Source organism: Schistocerca cancellata, chromosome 3, assembly GCF_023864275.1.
Source record: "Schistocerca cancellata isolate TAMUIC-IGC-003103 chromosome 3, iqSchCanc2.1, whole genome shotgun sequence".
NCBI classification, from domain to species: domain Eukaryota; kingdom Metazoa; phylum Arthropoda; class Insecta; order Orthoptera; family Acrididae; genus Schistocerca; species Schistocerca cancellata.
The window spans coordinates 228,305,921-228,320,552 of NC_064628.1; the positions used below are offsets into that span (position 1 = coordinate 228,305,921).

Consider the following 14,632-nt stretch of genomic DNA (forward strand, 5'->3'; position numbering starts at 1 on the left):
GAAAACTTGTTCATACGCAAACATTTTAAAAAAGATACTTGGATTCAGAAAGTACTAGACACTTAAAAGATACTATGGAGCAATTAATTCCCTCTTTGCAACTACACAGGAAAAAAATGTAAACACTGCAGTGTTACTGCACTTCACATAAATGTAATATAACACACAAATTCATACAGTGTTCATTCATGTAACCTCAGGGCCAAAAGAATGTAATAAAAAACAGTTTCAAAAATGATCTGATCAAATGAAGTAATTACATACTTAAATACCAATACATTATAAAAATAATAACATGATTCGGACTCAGGCATCAAGTATCTCGATCTTTATTCATATTAAATTCACAGAAAGTGAACTTCCATTATCACCGCTTCCCATAAGATGGAAAGTCTGTTGATTTGTAGCACATCCCGGACACGTATGCAACGTATCATGGATAAACAAGTCACAGTCCAAACAAAACACTTGGCTGCAACGTCCACACTCATACACCTGGAAACAATGAATATAGAGTCAACTGTACGTACACAACTAGTTTTTATTTGCTGAATAGTACATGGAAGTAAGTTACAATACATAACAAAAAGTTAAGTGACGGAACACATTGTAAAATTATGCGAGCAGTACACTATAAATGAAAAGTTCTAAAATTAACTCCATTATCTTACAAATACACATTTTTTCTTTTAATGTAATATGATAACTCACATGTTTATCATGATCTCCATATGACCTCTGACAGGCGTAGCACTGTTTGTGAAGATCAAGATTTTGTTCCATTTCAACAAAATTTTCCACAGGAAACAAATGATGGTAAGAACGGGCCAAATGAGGTGCAGAGACAAGTGTGAGCCCACATGCTCGGCATTCAACAGGCAGTTCACAATATCGACTACAACATTGAGGGCAGAAGTATCCTGCTCCACTATGGCTCACACCTTTGGCTTCTGCTGCTGGTACATCTAAATGGCTGCAAACAAATGCTTCTGCTACAGTTATAGTGTGAAGCGAAATAACCACTATGTTTTAACTGTGATTTAAGATAATTATTATTTTAGGGTTAAAAAACATGACACAGGATAAATACAGTGCAATTTTTTCCTGATATTGTCAGACAGAAGAGTAAATGGTGTACATATCTTACGGTATGCATATGAACACGGAACAAATACAATACTGTTATTAATAGTAAATGAAATCATGATTTTATTGAATTCCTATTTCAAGGACCAAAAAGAGAAGATGGAAAAACAGGCAAAACAAAAGTAGACTAATCTGACATGTCCCTTTGTATTTTTAGCTATTCTTCTCTGTTTCACTGTTCACTTCTCTGGAAAATATCAGCCACTAAAATTTAAACAGCTAAAAGCAGCAACAACATTCTTTACTGAAATAAACAGACTTATAAAAGTTCTCAAATACAAAATCTGACATGGTAATTGAAGAAAATTAATACAGAATTTTTTAGAATCATTGTAAGTAGTGTCAAGTTCCAAGTAATGTATGTAATACATCACTAACACACAGAAAATTTCCAGACGTATTTAAATAATGCGTGTTTAACTTTTATAAGAAAGGTAACAAGGAAGATCTACATAAACAACAATGAATTTTCCTAGAGACGTCTTTTTCAAAATATCTGACAGAGGAATGTACTCAATAGCAGTATCAAACATTTCACTTAGTGCAGCAAAATACTACATGCCTTAAATAACAAAGTATCACCAGTTGTGTTTCAGTGATCTGTTCAAATTACATGTATATGACATGACACCCTTTTACAAAAGCTAAGATTTTATGGAATTAACAGTATTACAAACAACTCAACTGAATCAAGCTTAACACATATAATGTAAAAAGTGGTGCTGAATACTTCAAACAATGCTGGGGAGAACATTTTAGTTACTCAAGAAAATCCTCAAATGGAGTTCCACAGGGTTCAATTATGGATCCACTCATGTGATGGGATAATACTGGAGCGGTGTGGCACAACCACAACAGCACGGCATGCCAAGCGAAGCAGCATTGGCGAAACAAACCAGTGCTGCTAATGCGCACAATTATAGTGGCACTGCAAGTAGAGTGGCATGGAGCAAAGCAGCACTGAGTGTATCAAACTTGTTTGTTTCTGGGAGTGGTGACCAGAGCAATTGAGTGACTGGCTGCATTCAGGCAACACTGGCAGTGTTCAGCTTTTGCTATGGGCTGCAGCATCAATACTGTTGCTGGTGTTTGTGCTTCTTTTATTGCAATGCCAAGAAAATCACATTAGCGGACACCATGACAGCAGCTGTTTTTACTTGGTGTCCTTTATGAGACCAGTGAGAAAAGAATCATTGTAGTTGATTCATTTTGGACTAGTTATGTGATGAGATGGAGCAAAATTAGACTAAAAGGACACAATACATTTCTCTGATATCTTATTTTTTTCACTGTATTGAAAAATGAAGCAATAATAAAGTTGAAGTAGCAGAACTGACAAACACATGATAACCATGTTTCATTCTACGAGAAAAAGTTTGTAAAACTGTCTCTCATCTAAAGCCTTGTTAAAGTTTTGTCCTATGTGATATATGCCTTGCACAGAATACTCAATTTATACTATACATTGTTCATCGACATTCAGGTCTCTTTCTAGGCCAATGACAGTGTTGTATGGAAAAAATGCAAATTTTACAATAACTTCAGCAAATTGTGATGAAGTTTCTTTTGGCTTCCAAAATATGTTTCACTTAGTGCTCATTATTCCCCAAGCACATTCATCACTTTTATCTGAAAAGGCGTTTGTTGAAATATTCTTTCCGTGGATCTAAAAACATCAACTGGACGATTTGATAAAATGCCTCAACAATGGATAAGCCTCATCTCCAATAAATAAAAAAGGTAATATAACTGACATCTTTGATAGTGGAGAGTCTGCCGGTATATTAAGCTCCCCTTCTTGAACCAAGCAGAATACACCTGAAGAATGAAATCTACCACAAACGCTTTCCTTCTGATATCTCCCAACATTGAATGTAATGAATTTTCTGAGAGAACCTGCAACTGCTGTAGTACTTTTGAATGAAAATATCTGTAACTATAAAACATTGTTCCAGAATTTTCAGGGCATGTCAGACGAATGTGTTTTCCGTCAATGTCACTGACTGCATTTGGAAAGTTCTGTAAGTTATATAAATCATTTACAGTATTTAGAAAATCATCTTCAGAAGGCACTCTCATGTAGAGTGGTTGGGCACAATTCCACAACACTGGTAGTTGACTCACCAACTGCTACAATGGTTGTGGATGCTATTGTGCATGTCAGAATCATGTCTCCGAAACTTCTTCTGATTTCTAGGAACCTGTAATAATTCTCATTTCTCCAGCTCTCAATGACACTTCAAAAATTACATTATTCCACCAAAAAAATCTGTAGTTACATGTACACTACTGGAAATTGAAATAAGAACACCTTGAATTCATTGTCCCAGGAAGGGGAAACTTTATTGACACATTCCTGGGGTCAGATACATCACATGATCACACTGACAGAACCACAGGCACATAGACACAGGCAACAGAGCATGCACAATGTCAGCACTAGTACAGTGTTTATCCACCTTTCGCAGCAATGCAGGCTGCTATTCTCCCATGGAGACGATCGTACAGATGCTGGATGTAGTCCTGTGGAACGGCTTGCCATGCCATTTCCACCTGGCACCTCAGTTGGACCAGCGTTCGTGCTGGACGTGCAGACCGCGTGAGACGACGCTTCATCCAGTCCCAAACATGCTCAATGGGGGACAGATCCGGAGATCTTGCTGGCCAGGGTAGTTGACTTACACCTTCTAGAGCACGTTGGGTGGCACGGGATACATGCGGACGTGCATTGTCCTGTTGGAACAGCAAGTTCCCTTGCCGGTCTAGGAATGGTAGAACGATGGGTTCGATGACGGTTTGGATGTACCGTGCACTATTCAGTGTCCCCTCGACGATCACCAGTGATGTACGGCCAGTGTAGGAGATCGCTCCCCACACCATGATGCCGGGTGTTGGCCCTGTGTGCCTCGGTCGTATGCAGTCCTGATTGTGGCGCTCACCTGCACGGCGCCAAACACGCATACGACCATCATTGGCACCAAGGCAGAAGCGACTCTCATCGCTGAAGACGACACGTCTCCATTCGTCCCTCCATTCACACCTGTCGCGACACCACTGCAGGCGGGCTGCACGATGTTGGGGCGTGAGCGGAAGACGGCCTAACGGTGTGCGGGACCGTAGCCCAGCTTCATGGAGACGGTTGCGAATGGTCCTCGCCGATACCCCAGGAGCAACAGTGTCCCTAATTTGCTGGGAAGTGGCGGTGCGGTCCCCTACGGCACTGCGTAGGATCCTACGGTCTTGGCGTGCATCCGTGCGTCGCTGCGGTCCGGTCCCAGGTCGACGGGCACGTGCACCTTCCGCCGACCACTGGCGACAACATCGATGTACTGTGGAGACCTCACGCCCCACGTGTTTAGCAATTCGGCGATACGTATACCCGGCCTCCCGCATGCCCACTATACGCCCTTGCTCAAAGTCCGTCAACTGCACATACGGTTCACGTCCACGCTGTCGCGGCATGCTACCAGTGTTAAAGACTGCGATGGAGCTCCGTATGCCACGGCAAACTGGCTGACACTGACGGCGGCGGTGCACAAATGCTGCGCAGCTAGCGCCATTCGATGGCCAACACCGCGGTTCCTGGTGTGTCCGCTGTGCCGTGCGTGTGATCATTGCTTGTACAGCCCTCTCGCAGTGTCCGGAGCAAGTATGGTGGGTCTGACACACCGGTGTCAATGTGTTCTTTTTTCCATTTCCAGGAGTGTATATCATGCTAGACAAGGAAGTTATGTACAGCACCATATGACAACATATTCTCCTCTTTGTGGGCTATCATTTGCCAAAATCTCATTTTGATATCTCAAACAGTTTATGAGATACGAGGGTGTTATGAATATTTCATTTTTGCTTTAAGTTCTTGGCACACAAATTGAACAGAGTGCCCTATATACAATCCATTATCTTCAGATAGGATGAGTTATAGATCTCATCCAAGTTCAAAGAATACTTCAATAGGTTAACTAAATTTGATAAGTAGTAACATATGACCTAATGTGCACCAAATGCAAACTCATAGTGACCTCTATTTTTCATTGCAAACTATTCGGCTTTCTTGCAGTAGCTTAATAATTTTTAAGTATCACAATAATTATGAGAATTATTGAAATGATAAGCAGTTCATCATGAAGCTGACGAAAAAGCAATGAGACGCACAAGAATCAACTTTTTCACCAAATTATTTCTTTGAGAAAGATTGTAGATCAGCTAGCTTGCGTGCTTTTCCGCCCTTGCAGCCAAGCGAGCCGTGATGCTACTTCCTGGCCCCACTATACCTAGATGTGAAGCTGCGCTGTGGCAGCTGCCTTCGCGCAGCTCTGCTCTGTTGTGTCACTTCACTATAATCTGGTTCTTAATTACCTTCTGTGTTCTGAACACTGGAAATTTTAATTCAACAGCTATTTTTAAAATTACTTTGCCTGGCAATAATATATAATGATCGTAGTACACATCACACGAAATTAAAAAACTGGACAATCTGTAGTGAGTACTCTTGCAGAAAATAACATGTACATTTCCACCACGTGAGAAAACTCACCACATGCAGATGGTGAGAGGAGTTTCTTTCCCCTCTGCTGTGGTGTGGTGTGGGAAGCCCATTTTAATAAGTGAAGATTCCAGGCAGGATGCAGCTGGTGGTGGCTCAACATGCATAAAAAGTTGGTCACGGTAGTGGCAGTCATCGAGAACAACACCAAACTCACCCCCAGTCTCTCGGCTTAGGCGACGACATACGTGTACTTCTGCTGCTAGGCCCACTACTGAGCACCGTACACCTTGCTTTTTCAGAGACTACAAATAAGGAAAGTCTGCATTTATTCACAGAGCACTAAGACACAGTTAACATTCTGTTAAAAAATGATAATTAATGATTTATAGGATGACATAACAAATAACAATTGTACTGTAACCAACAGATTGTAATGTACTATAAATTATGTCACCGAGTTGCACAAAGAAGATAAGGCACTACCTCTGCCACTGTTTACACATAATTTAATTGTGTGTTACTGAAGGACATAAATGGCTTACCAGGGGAAAAGTGTGTGTTCACAAGAGGAGGAGGAGGCAAAGGAAAAGGGTGTGGGGAGAGCAGGAAGGAAGAAGAAAGGAGGGAATATTAGGGTTTAAAGTCCCCTTTTGAGAAAGAGTGTTTGGAATTATTCTGCAAACAAATCGGCTGTGCCCTTTGAAAGGAGCATTCTATCATTTGCTTGATGCAATTTAATGAAATCATGGGAGGGGGAGGGAAAGGTAGAGAGAGAGGGGCAAGGGGAAAGGGGACAGGAAATGGTGGGGGTATAGGGAACAGGACAGAAGGGAAAACAAAATTCATGATCATGAAGGACAGCAAGACGTGCATGCAAGCAGAGAGAGAGAGAGAGGCAGAGAGAGAGAGAGAGAGAGAGAGAGAGAGAGAGCACAATAACTCTGATGATGTTGCAACAAAGAACTAACTTTTTTTTGGACTTTGTAAACGACAAGACTGTATGATATAAGAGAGGGAGCTTGGATGTTAGCACCCAAATTGTATGTTTTCTTGCAAGTATGACAACCACAAGTTATGACAAGTTCATTTTAACATGAAAGTCGACATTATTGTGAAATGTAATAGTATCTACAAGAACATGTATAAAAAGTGTAAATAAGATCGTTTCTGAAACATACTTTCAAAGAAACGAATAATGGAAAATCCAGGATAGAATAATGACAATATTATGAAAACAATAGATTGCTACTCACCATATAGCAAAGATGATGAGTTGCAGACAGGCACAACAAAAAGACTACTATACACATAAGCTTTTGGCCAGAAAATCTTCTGACTTCTGAAATAGTCAACATACACATACACATTTGTGTAACCACAGCTCACACACATTTGTGATCAGTGTCTCTGGCTGCCAAGGACAGACTGCCTGACCTCAGCAGCCAGAGACGGTGGTCATGTTTGTGAGCTGTGTTTGCATGAAAATGCGTGTGTGTATGTTATCTGTTTCAGAAGAAGGTCTTCTGACCGAAAGCTAGTCTTTTTGCAGTGCCTGTCTACGACCCAACATCTCCCTATACCGTGAGTAGCAATCTATCCTTTCCATAATATTATCAAAGATATGAATATATATAAAGGAACAATCACGGAGTTCGACAGCATCCACTATGGATAAAATTCATATGAATAGCTACTGATAGGAAGGGCTCAATATTATACGTAATTAAATTTAATACGTCCTTCTACTCCACAACAACACAAACTGTAGCTTATAGTAATGTCTTAATTTCATGGCATGGAATAATGTATACTCAAAAAACATTTCTCGGCAGGAACACATGGAAAGGCTACACATTAGTACTGTGCATGCAACACTGGCTGGATGCAACCGAATGCAATAATTTTGGAAGCAAGAATCCAAATGTTAAAGAAAGGGACCTTTAGTACATATATAGTACACTGCTTTCCCCCAAAACTTACCAAGGTTAGAGCAAAGTCTACAAAGAAGCCATGGATTACTCGAGGAATAGGGGTATCTTGTAAAACAAAAAGAAAACTGTATCTGTCAATCCGAAACATTTCCAATGTTGATGCTATAGCACATTATAAGAAATACTGCAAAATATTAAAGACTGTAATACGGATGTCAAAGCAAATATATTACAAGGAAAAGATGGTCATATCAGATAACAAAATAAAGACAATATGGGATATAGTGAAGGTGGAGACCGGTAGAACCAGACATGAAGAGGAACAAATAGCATTAAGAGTAAATGATACATTGGTGACAGATGTGTATAGTGTTGCAGAACTTTTTAACAAACATTTTATAACTGTTACTGAAAAGATGGGGTTGTCAGGTTCGGTAGATGCTTCTATGGATTACCTTAGACCAGACATTACAAGTAACTTCCATAATATGAATTTGACCCTCACTACCCCAACAGAAATAATGTCCATCATAAAATCTTTAAAATCAAAAACATCTAGTGGGTATGATGAAATATCAACAAAGTTAATTAAAGAATGTGATTCTGAGCGAAGTAACATATTAAGCTATCTGTGTAACCAGTCGTTTATCAGTGGAATATTTCCTGAATGGCTGAAATATGCTGAAGTTAAGCCACTGCTTAAGAAGGGAGATAAAGAAATAGCATCAAATTTCCGTCCAATTTCACTGTTGCAAGCATTCTCAAAATTTTTCGAAAAAGTAATGTACAGTCGTCTTTATAACCATCTTATCTCAAATAACATACTGTCAAAGTCACAGTTTGGATTTCTAAAAGGTTCTGATATTGAGAAGGCTATCTACACTTACAGTGAAAATGTGCTTAATTCATTAGACAAAAAATTGCAGGCAACTGGTATATTTTGTGATCTGTCAAAGGCATTTGACTGTGTAAATCACAATATCCTTTTAAGTAAACTAGAATATTATAGTGTAACAGGAAATGCTGCAAAATGGTTCAAATCTTATATCTCTGGCAGGAAACAAAGGGTGTTATTAGGAAACAGACATGTATCAAGCTATCAAGCATCATCCAACTGGGAACTAATTACATGTGGGGGTCCCACAAGGTTCCATTTTGGGGCCCTTACTTTTTCTTGTGTATATCAATGACCTTTCATCAGTAACATTACCAGATGCCAAACATTGATACAAACATTGCAATAAATAGCAAATCAAGTGTAGTCTTAGAAAGATCAGCCAATAAAATATTTGTGGACATTAATCACTGGTTCCTAGCAAATTCTTTGTCACTAAACTTTGAAAAAACACACTACATGCAGTTCAGAACTTGTAAGGGGTGTCCCAAGAGTATATGTCTAACATACGATGACAAGAAGATAGAAGAAGTGGACTGTGTTAAATTCTTGGGATTACAGCTTGATAATAAATTCAACTGGGAGGAGCACACCACAGAACTGCTGAAGCGTCTTAACAAATCTCTGTTTGCAATGCGAATTGTGTCAGACACAGGGGATATAAAAATGAAAAAGCTGGCATACTATGCTTACTTTCATTCCATAATGTCATATGGGATTATTTTTTGGGGTAATTCATCAAGCCAAGCTAAAGTTTTCTGGGCACAAAATCGTGCAGTAAGAATTATATGTGGTGTGAACTCAAGAACATCCTGCAGAAGCCTGTTTAGGGAACTAGGGATACTAACTACTGCTTCCCAATATATTTATTCCTTAATGAAATTTGTCATTAAAAATATATCACTTTTTCAAACCAACAGCTCAATTCATGGAATCAATACTAGAAATAAGAATAATCTTCACAAGGAATTAAAGTCACTTAGTCTTGTACAAAAAGGTGTGCATTATTCAGGAACACACATTTTCAATAACTTGCCAGCAGCCATAAAAAGCTTAACAACCAATGAAATTCAGTTTAAGAGAAGCCTAAAGGACTTATTGGTGGCCAACTCCTTCTACTCCATTGATGAATTTCTTAGTAAAACCAACTGATTTGTATATAAGTACAACATAACGTCTGCACGATTTCAGTGCAGTAATGTGTTCATTGAAAATTTGTGTGTGTGTGTGTGTGTGTGTGTGTGTGTGTAAGTATAATCTAACTTCGCACCATTTCAGTGCAGTAATGTGTTCATTGTAAATAAGTATTACAGTAGTTGTATTACATGATTATTACCTTATAAATAAATACAAAACTTTTTTATTTTAAATCCAGTGCATTAGTATTTGTAAAATGACTCTTAGTGTTCATTAAAAAATGACGATCATTCCACTTGGGACCTGTGGAATGGTACATTAGCTTATTTGTTTTAGTTGTAAATATTTGTCATGTATTGTTGTTTTTCTGACATGTTCCACATCCTGGAGGACCTCCTCACAACGGATCAATTGGAATGAAAGTAAATCTAATCTAATCTAATCTAATACTGAACGGAAAGTGTATTTGTCAACAATTTATGACAGTGTGGTAGAACAGTTACTATTCTAATATCAGCTCTGTTCGTATTTTGTAAAACATATGTCCATGGTAGGGTATTGACTGATATCTAAATCATTATACCACAATGAATAAGATGACATTCTTGTACAATAATTGCATATTGCCCTATACCCCTTGCAACAATTTATGATTTGAACAAATCAAAACACACACACACACACACACACACACACACACACACACACACACACACACACTAACACCCCTTGCAACATACCGGGGGAGTAGCATGCACCAATGAAAACCTGTGATGTCTATCAAACTATAATAACAGGTACGAATGCTGCTTTCCCACTGCAGAGCAATTGAACAACATAAAATTCACAGAGGGCTTGTCTACTGAGGGGAGCAGTTGTCCAATGTTGCATTTATGTCCTTATGTACACATTAGAGTTTTATCAAATGGCCAATGAATCTCAGTCAATGAATTATGAAAACAAACACATGAACACTTCTGAAAATAATTGTTTTAATAACAATTGTTCGCATTTGAAGGTTCAGCAATACAATATTATCCTAAGTACAAACTGAATTGGTCACACTCTCTGCCAGTGCATAAAAGCAGTTTCCAGGGAAATTGTGTAGATGTGAATCCTAAAAAGATGTTATGTAGTGCTCCAAAGATAACCTACTACTGGTATTCAGAAGCAGTGAAATATGTATTTCAGTCCTAATGTCGAAACAGACTTCGAATGCCATACTCAGCTGACATACTTGAGCGACACTTTGCTGCCTAAACAACCTTACCCAATCAGTGTCCACTGCCAAAAGATAATGAAAACCCCTCTGCATGCTCCCAGCTCCATGAGTCACATGATCACTACCGTAGTCAAAGTCTGTCTGCAGCCAACCACATTTAATCACAACAGTAATTTATGTTTAACATTTAGATCATATTCATTAAAATTATCATCACAAATATAAAAATATTTTCTTTCTTTCTTTTTCTTTTTTTTCTTTTTTTTAAAAAAAAAACATACAGCCAAATAATATAAGCATTAAAGTAGAACTGTTTCATTGTGTATAACTTTTCTTGCCACTTATTTTGTTCTAAATCACATTTCTCTCTCTTGTCGGACATATTCCAGCAGGCAGTGTCCCAACTGCGATATTTTTTATCATGTAACACTGACGTCTGCTACCTTATAACCTAAGTAGCACAGCAAATAGTGGATATAACATTTTACTGTGGTCTAATGGAAGCAACTAGCAAACTTGCAGGTCAGTTTTATCCTATGCCGGAATACAGCCTGTCTGCAGGGCACAACATCATGGGTTACAATCCACACTTTAGTAATGCTTCTGGAAAAACAATCCTTACTATGAATGCTGACTGTGGCATGCTTACTAGGCTGTTTCGTGTCACTATAGAATGTTTATGCTCATTGCCAACAATTAAAATATTGTGCGCCACAGCAAAAAAAGTTGATTCATGCATGGTGTTGTATGTAATGGTTACTATTATCAGTCAGAAATATGAGTGAACTGGCCTTACTTGGTCCTTCCAGCAGCTGGCTATCAACTTTCGTGTCACTTCTGGGAGAAGAAGGTGGGATTTGTCCCAGCATCAATGTGGTATCAGAAGCTTTTACTTCCAGCATCCTTGCGACGGCTACCTTATAGTGTGTGATTAGTACATATTCTCCTCTCTGAATCTGAAAAGAATGTATTTCATTGTGTGGAAGGAGCTCTCTTTATTTATCCAGACCATATTCTTTTGTCTAGTGACATCCACTGTTGTTTCAAACTTTTTCTTTTATGTCCACTAGTTTCTGGGTGAGTCTATTAATTTAGTGTGTTCTCAAAATACATATTTCTTCTATTGATTGGAGGGCAGCCTCACTACAAATACCATTTAGAGACATATAATACAGAGATTGTCATGCATGTACGCTTTCAAGGTGTACAATTCTGGTGCTTAATAAGTATCTGCTAAAAGTGTCTGTTACACCAATTAACCTTCACAATAGACATGGATTATCTAATTTTAGTAACTCAACACCACCAAAGAAACCTCCTTAAAAAAAAATCTGAAGCAAGCCTGATCATCATCCAGCCCCTCTTTCATCTTTTCTTTCTGTTTTCCGTGTGTTATTCAAGTCAGCAATTTCCAAAAGTGACATGTGAAACTGATAAGGCCTTTTTAATGAGTGATGTTTCAGACTGATAGTCATGACAACACCTTTTAGAAATCAAGTAGTGAGCCTAGTGTTTTATATGGTTTGGACACCACATCCACTAACTTTCTTATTCTTGTACTTTAAACTAATTGTAGTTCTGCAGGAGGTATGTCATTGATTTCTGCCAACTTGTTTCAGATCACATAATTAAATACTTTGTCAAACCCCTTCAATATCATCCATTACTCCCTCTTCAGGACTACTTTTTTCTATTGCACAAGCTTTCTGTGTGTTTCAGCCATCTATCTGCCCTTCTTCTGCACTTATTAGAGATATCACATCTGCACCTTATTTTCTGAAAATAACACTTATACCAACAGTAAACCAGAGTTGCTGCTATAATTGGAGAATGTTGTTAGCAATAAGAACTCTACAACTGACACAGTGTCAAGGGCCACTCATACTGAGCCACACCCTTTAACCCACGAGACATTTGAGGCTAGTGACAGCTAGCTATTACCAGGTAGTTTTCTGCTGGTCTACTCGTGTTGTTGACATCTAGCACTTGCTAGAGAAGTATACTGGTTGATGATACTTTGGACCTTGAGCACAATTTTACAGGGATTTGATGTGTGCTGGCTGATTACTCACTTTGACTCGGGTCACTGACTTGATTCAGCACCTTTCAAGATCAGCTTATGCATGGTGACTGACATGGCATCCAGCTCAGCTCGCCATTAATACATGGTGAGGGACATGTTCTGGTTATTCTAACCATTCTGTGAATGGATGCACCTTCCAAGATGTAATAAATGTGGTTATGACCTACCAGAACAGAGGTTACCAAGTGTTAAGGACTTCCATGCAGTCATAAACTTCCATGCAGTCATAACATTAAAAAGTCAATTTGCATCACGAATCCTGTTATGACACTGTTAATCCCAGAGACCTCTTCAACTCATGAAGCCACATGTGTTCCCAATGTACCAACCAGTGAAACTAGTGCCTGTGAGTGCCCGGCTGCTCACAACTAAGCTCTTGAGCTGGAGCAGCCCGATACATGGGATGAGTCACACATCTCCTTGGTATTAGCCAAAAACAAGAACGTATCAGGAATGGCAGTTCCCTACGCTAGTTCATTGCTCATGGTATTGTAGCAGAAAATGAGTCCTCTCTGGATGTTATGTATTCAAATTAAAGAACCCATCAATGGTAGAAGTGCCTGAAACAGGTCAGGTACTTGTATCAGCAAAGTCATTCTATACTAGTCCAGGTAGTTCAGTGTTCACTTCCCCCACCCACACCCAAGCACAGGCAGTTGGAGCTGCACCATAGTCTGTGTGAACGTATGTCTCTGCTGAGCGGCTGCATGCAGGGGCGGGCAAATGATAGGACAAGGAATGTGGTGCACTATGGCTGCTTGGCAGGTACCGTACCATTTGCACCTGCTCAGTGGCGAGCTGCAGGAGCCCATGCCCCAAGGGGCAGAGTTGGAACAGCTGGCTACAGTGAATCACAAAAACAAACTGGAATTGTAGTATCACAGTCAGCAAAATCATGCCATAATTCATTGTTATCCAGCAACAAGCTTGTATTATCTGGCAGCACTTACTGTTGTTTTAACATTAGCCACACCTAGAGCACAAAATCAGTCTGGTTCATCACTGTGCCATGGCCTAAACAGATCACCTTGTGAAACCCAGTAACAACCATAAGACAGCAAGTATTTTGTTACAAAGATTTCCAACCTTCTAACTTTTAGTACCTCACACTGATTGTAGCATCTCTGAAAGTATTTTACTGCCTCCTGCTGACTATTTTTTAATGTTCATATAACTCAGTGCTGTAACAGACTAGTTCAAATACCGGATCATCAATTCCTTCCACATTAACCACACATTCCAGTACTACACTTCTGAACAGCTATTCTCTGTTTCTTTCCCCATCCTCGTGCCATCCGTATGTATATAGTTTGTACTTATCACAAGTTTCCACATGTACCACTTAGGTTCTTTTGTTGCCCAGCAAAAATACCAACATCAACGGCTGACCAAACATGATGCTACTCATTGATACAATTGCACTTGTAATGGTGCTTTGTCACTGATAACAATACGATGTATGTTGAGCTGCCAGCAAAAATACCAATATCAACAGATGACCAAGGATGATGCTAGTCACTGAAACAACTGCACTTGTAATGGTGCGAATCATTGATAACAATATGATGTATGTTGGGCTGTTGCCCTTGCCCACTCGGATATCCAAAACTGTCAATGGCCACCAGTTATTTTCAGTTACTTTTCTTCCTGTCTATGCTATGGACAATGAGCACTTGCAGTAAAGATCTACTAGATCATGACATTCATGATCTTAACAACTGGAATGGAT

General features: G+C 39.2%; 1 protein-coding gene across 1 annotated transcript in view; it reads right to left on the reverse strand.

The window, feature by feature from the left end:
- Nucleotides 1–306: 306 nt before the first annotated feature.
- The window catches only part of LOC126174858 (general transcription factor IIH subunit 2), a 117,495-nt gene continuing 103,169 nt past the window's right edge, over nucleotides 307–14,632 (reverse strand). The window contains exons 5-7 of the mRNA XM_049921255.1: nucleotides 5,684–5,937; nucleotides 712–973; nucleotides 307–495 (exon numbers count right to left, since the gene is read on the reverse strand). Coding sequence (XP_049777212.1) covers nucleotides 334–495; nucleotides 712–973; nucleotides 5,684–5,937 — 678 coding nt within the window. The 3' untranslated portion in view covers nucleotides 307–333. The remainder of the gene's footprint in view (nucleotides 496–711; nucleotides 974–5,683; nucleotides 5,938–14,632) is intronic.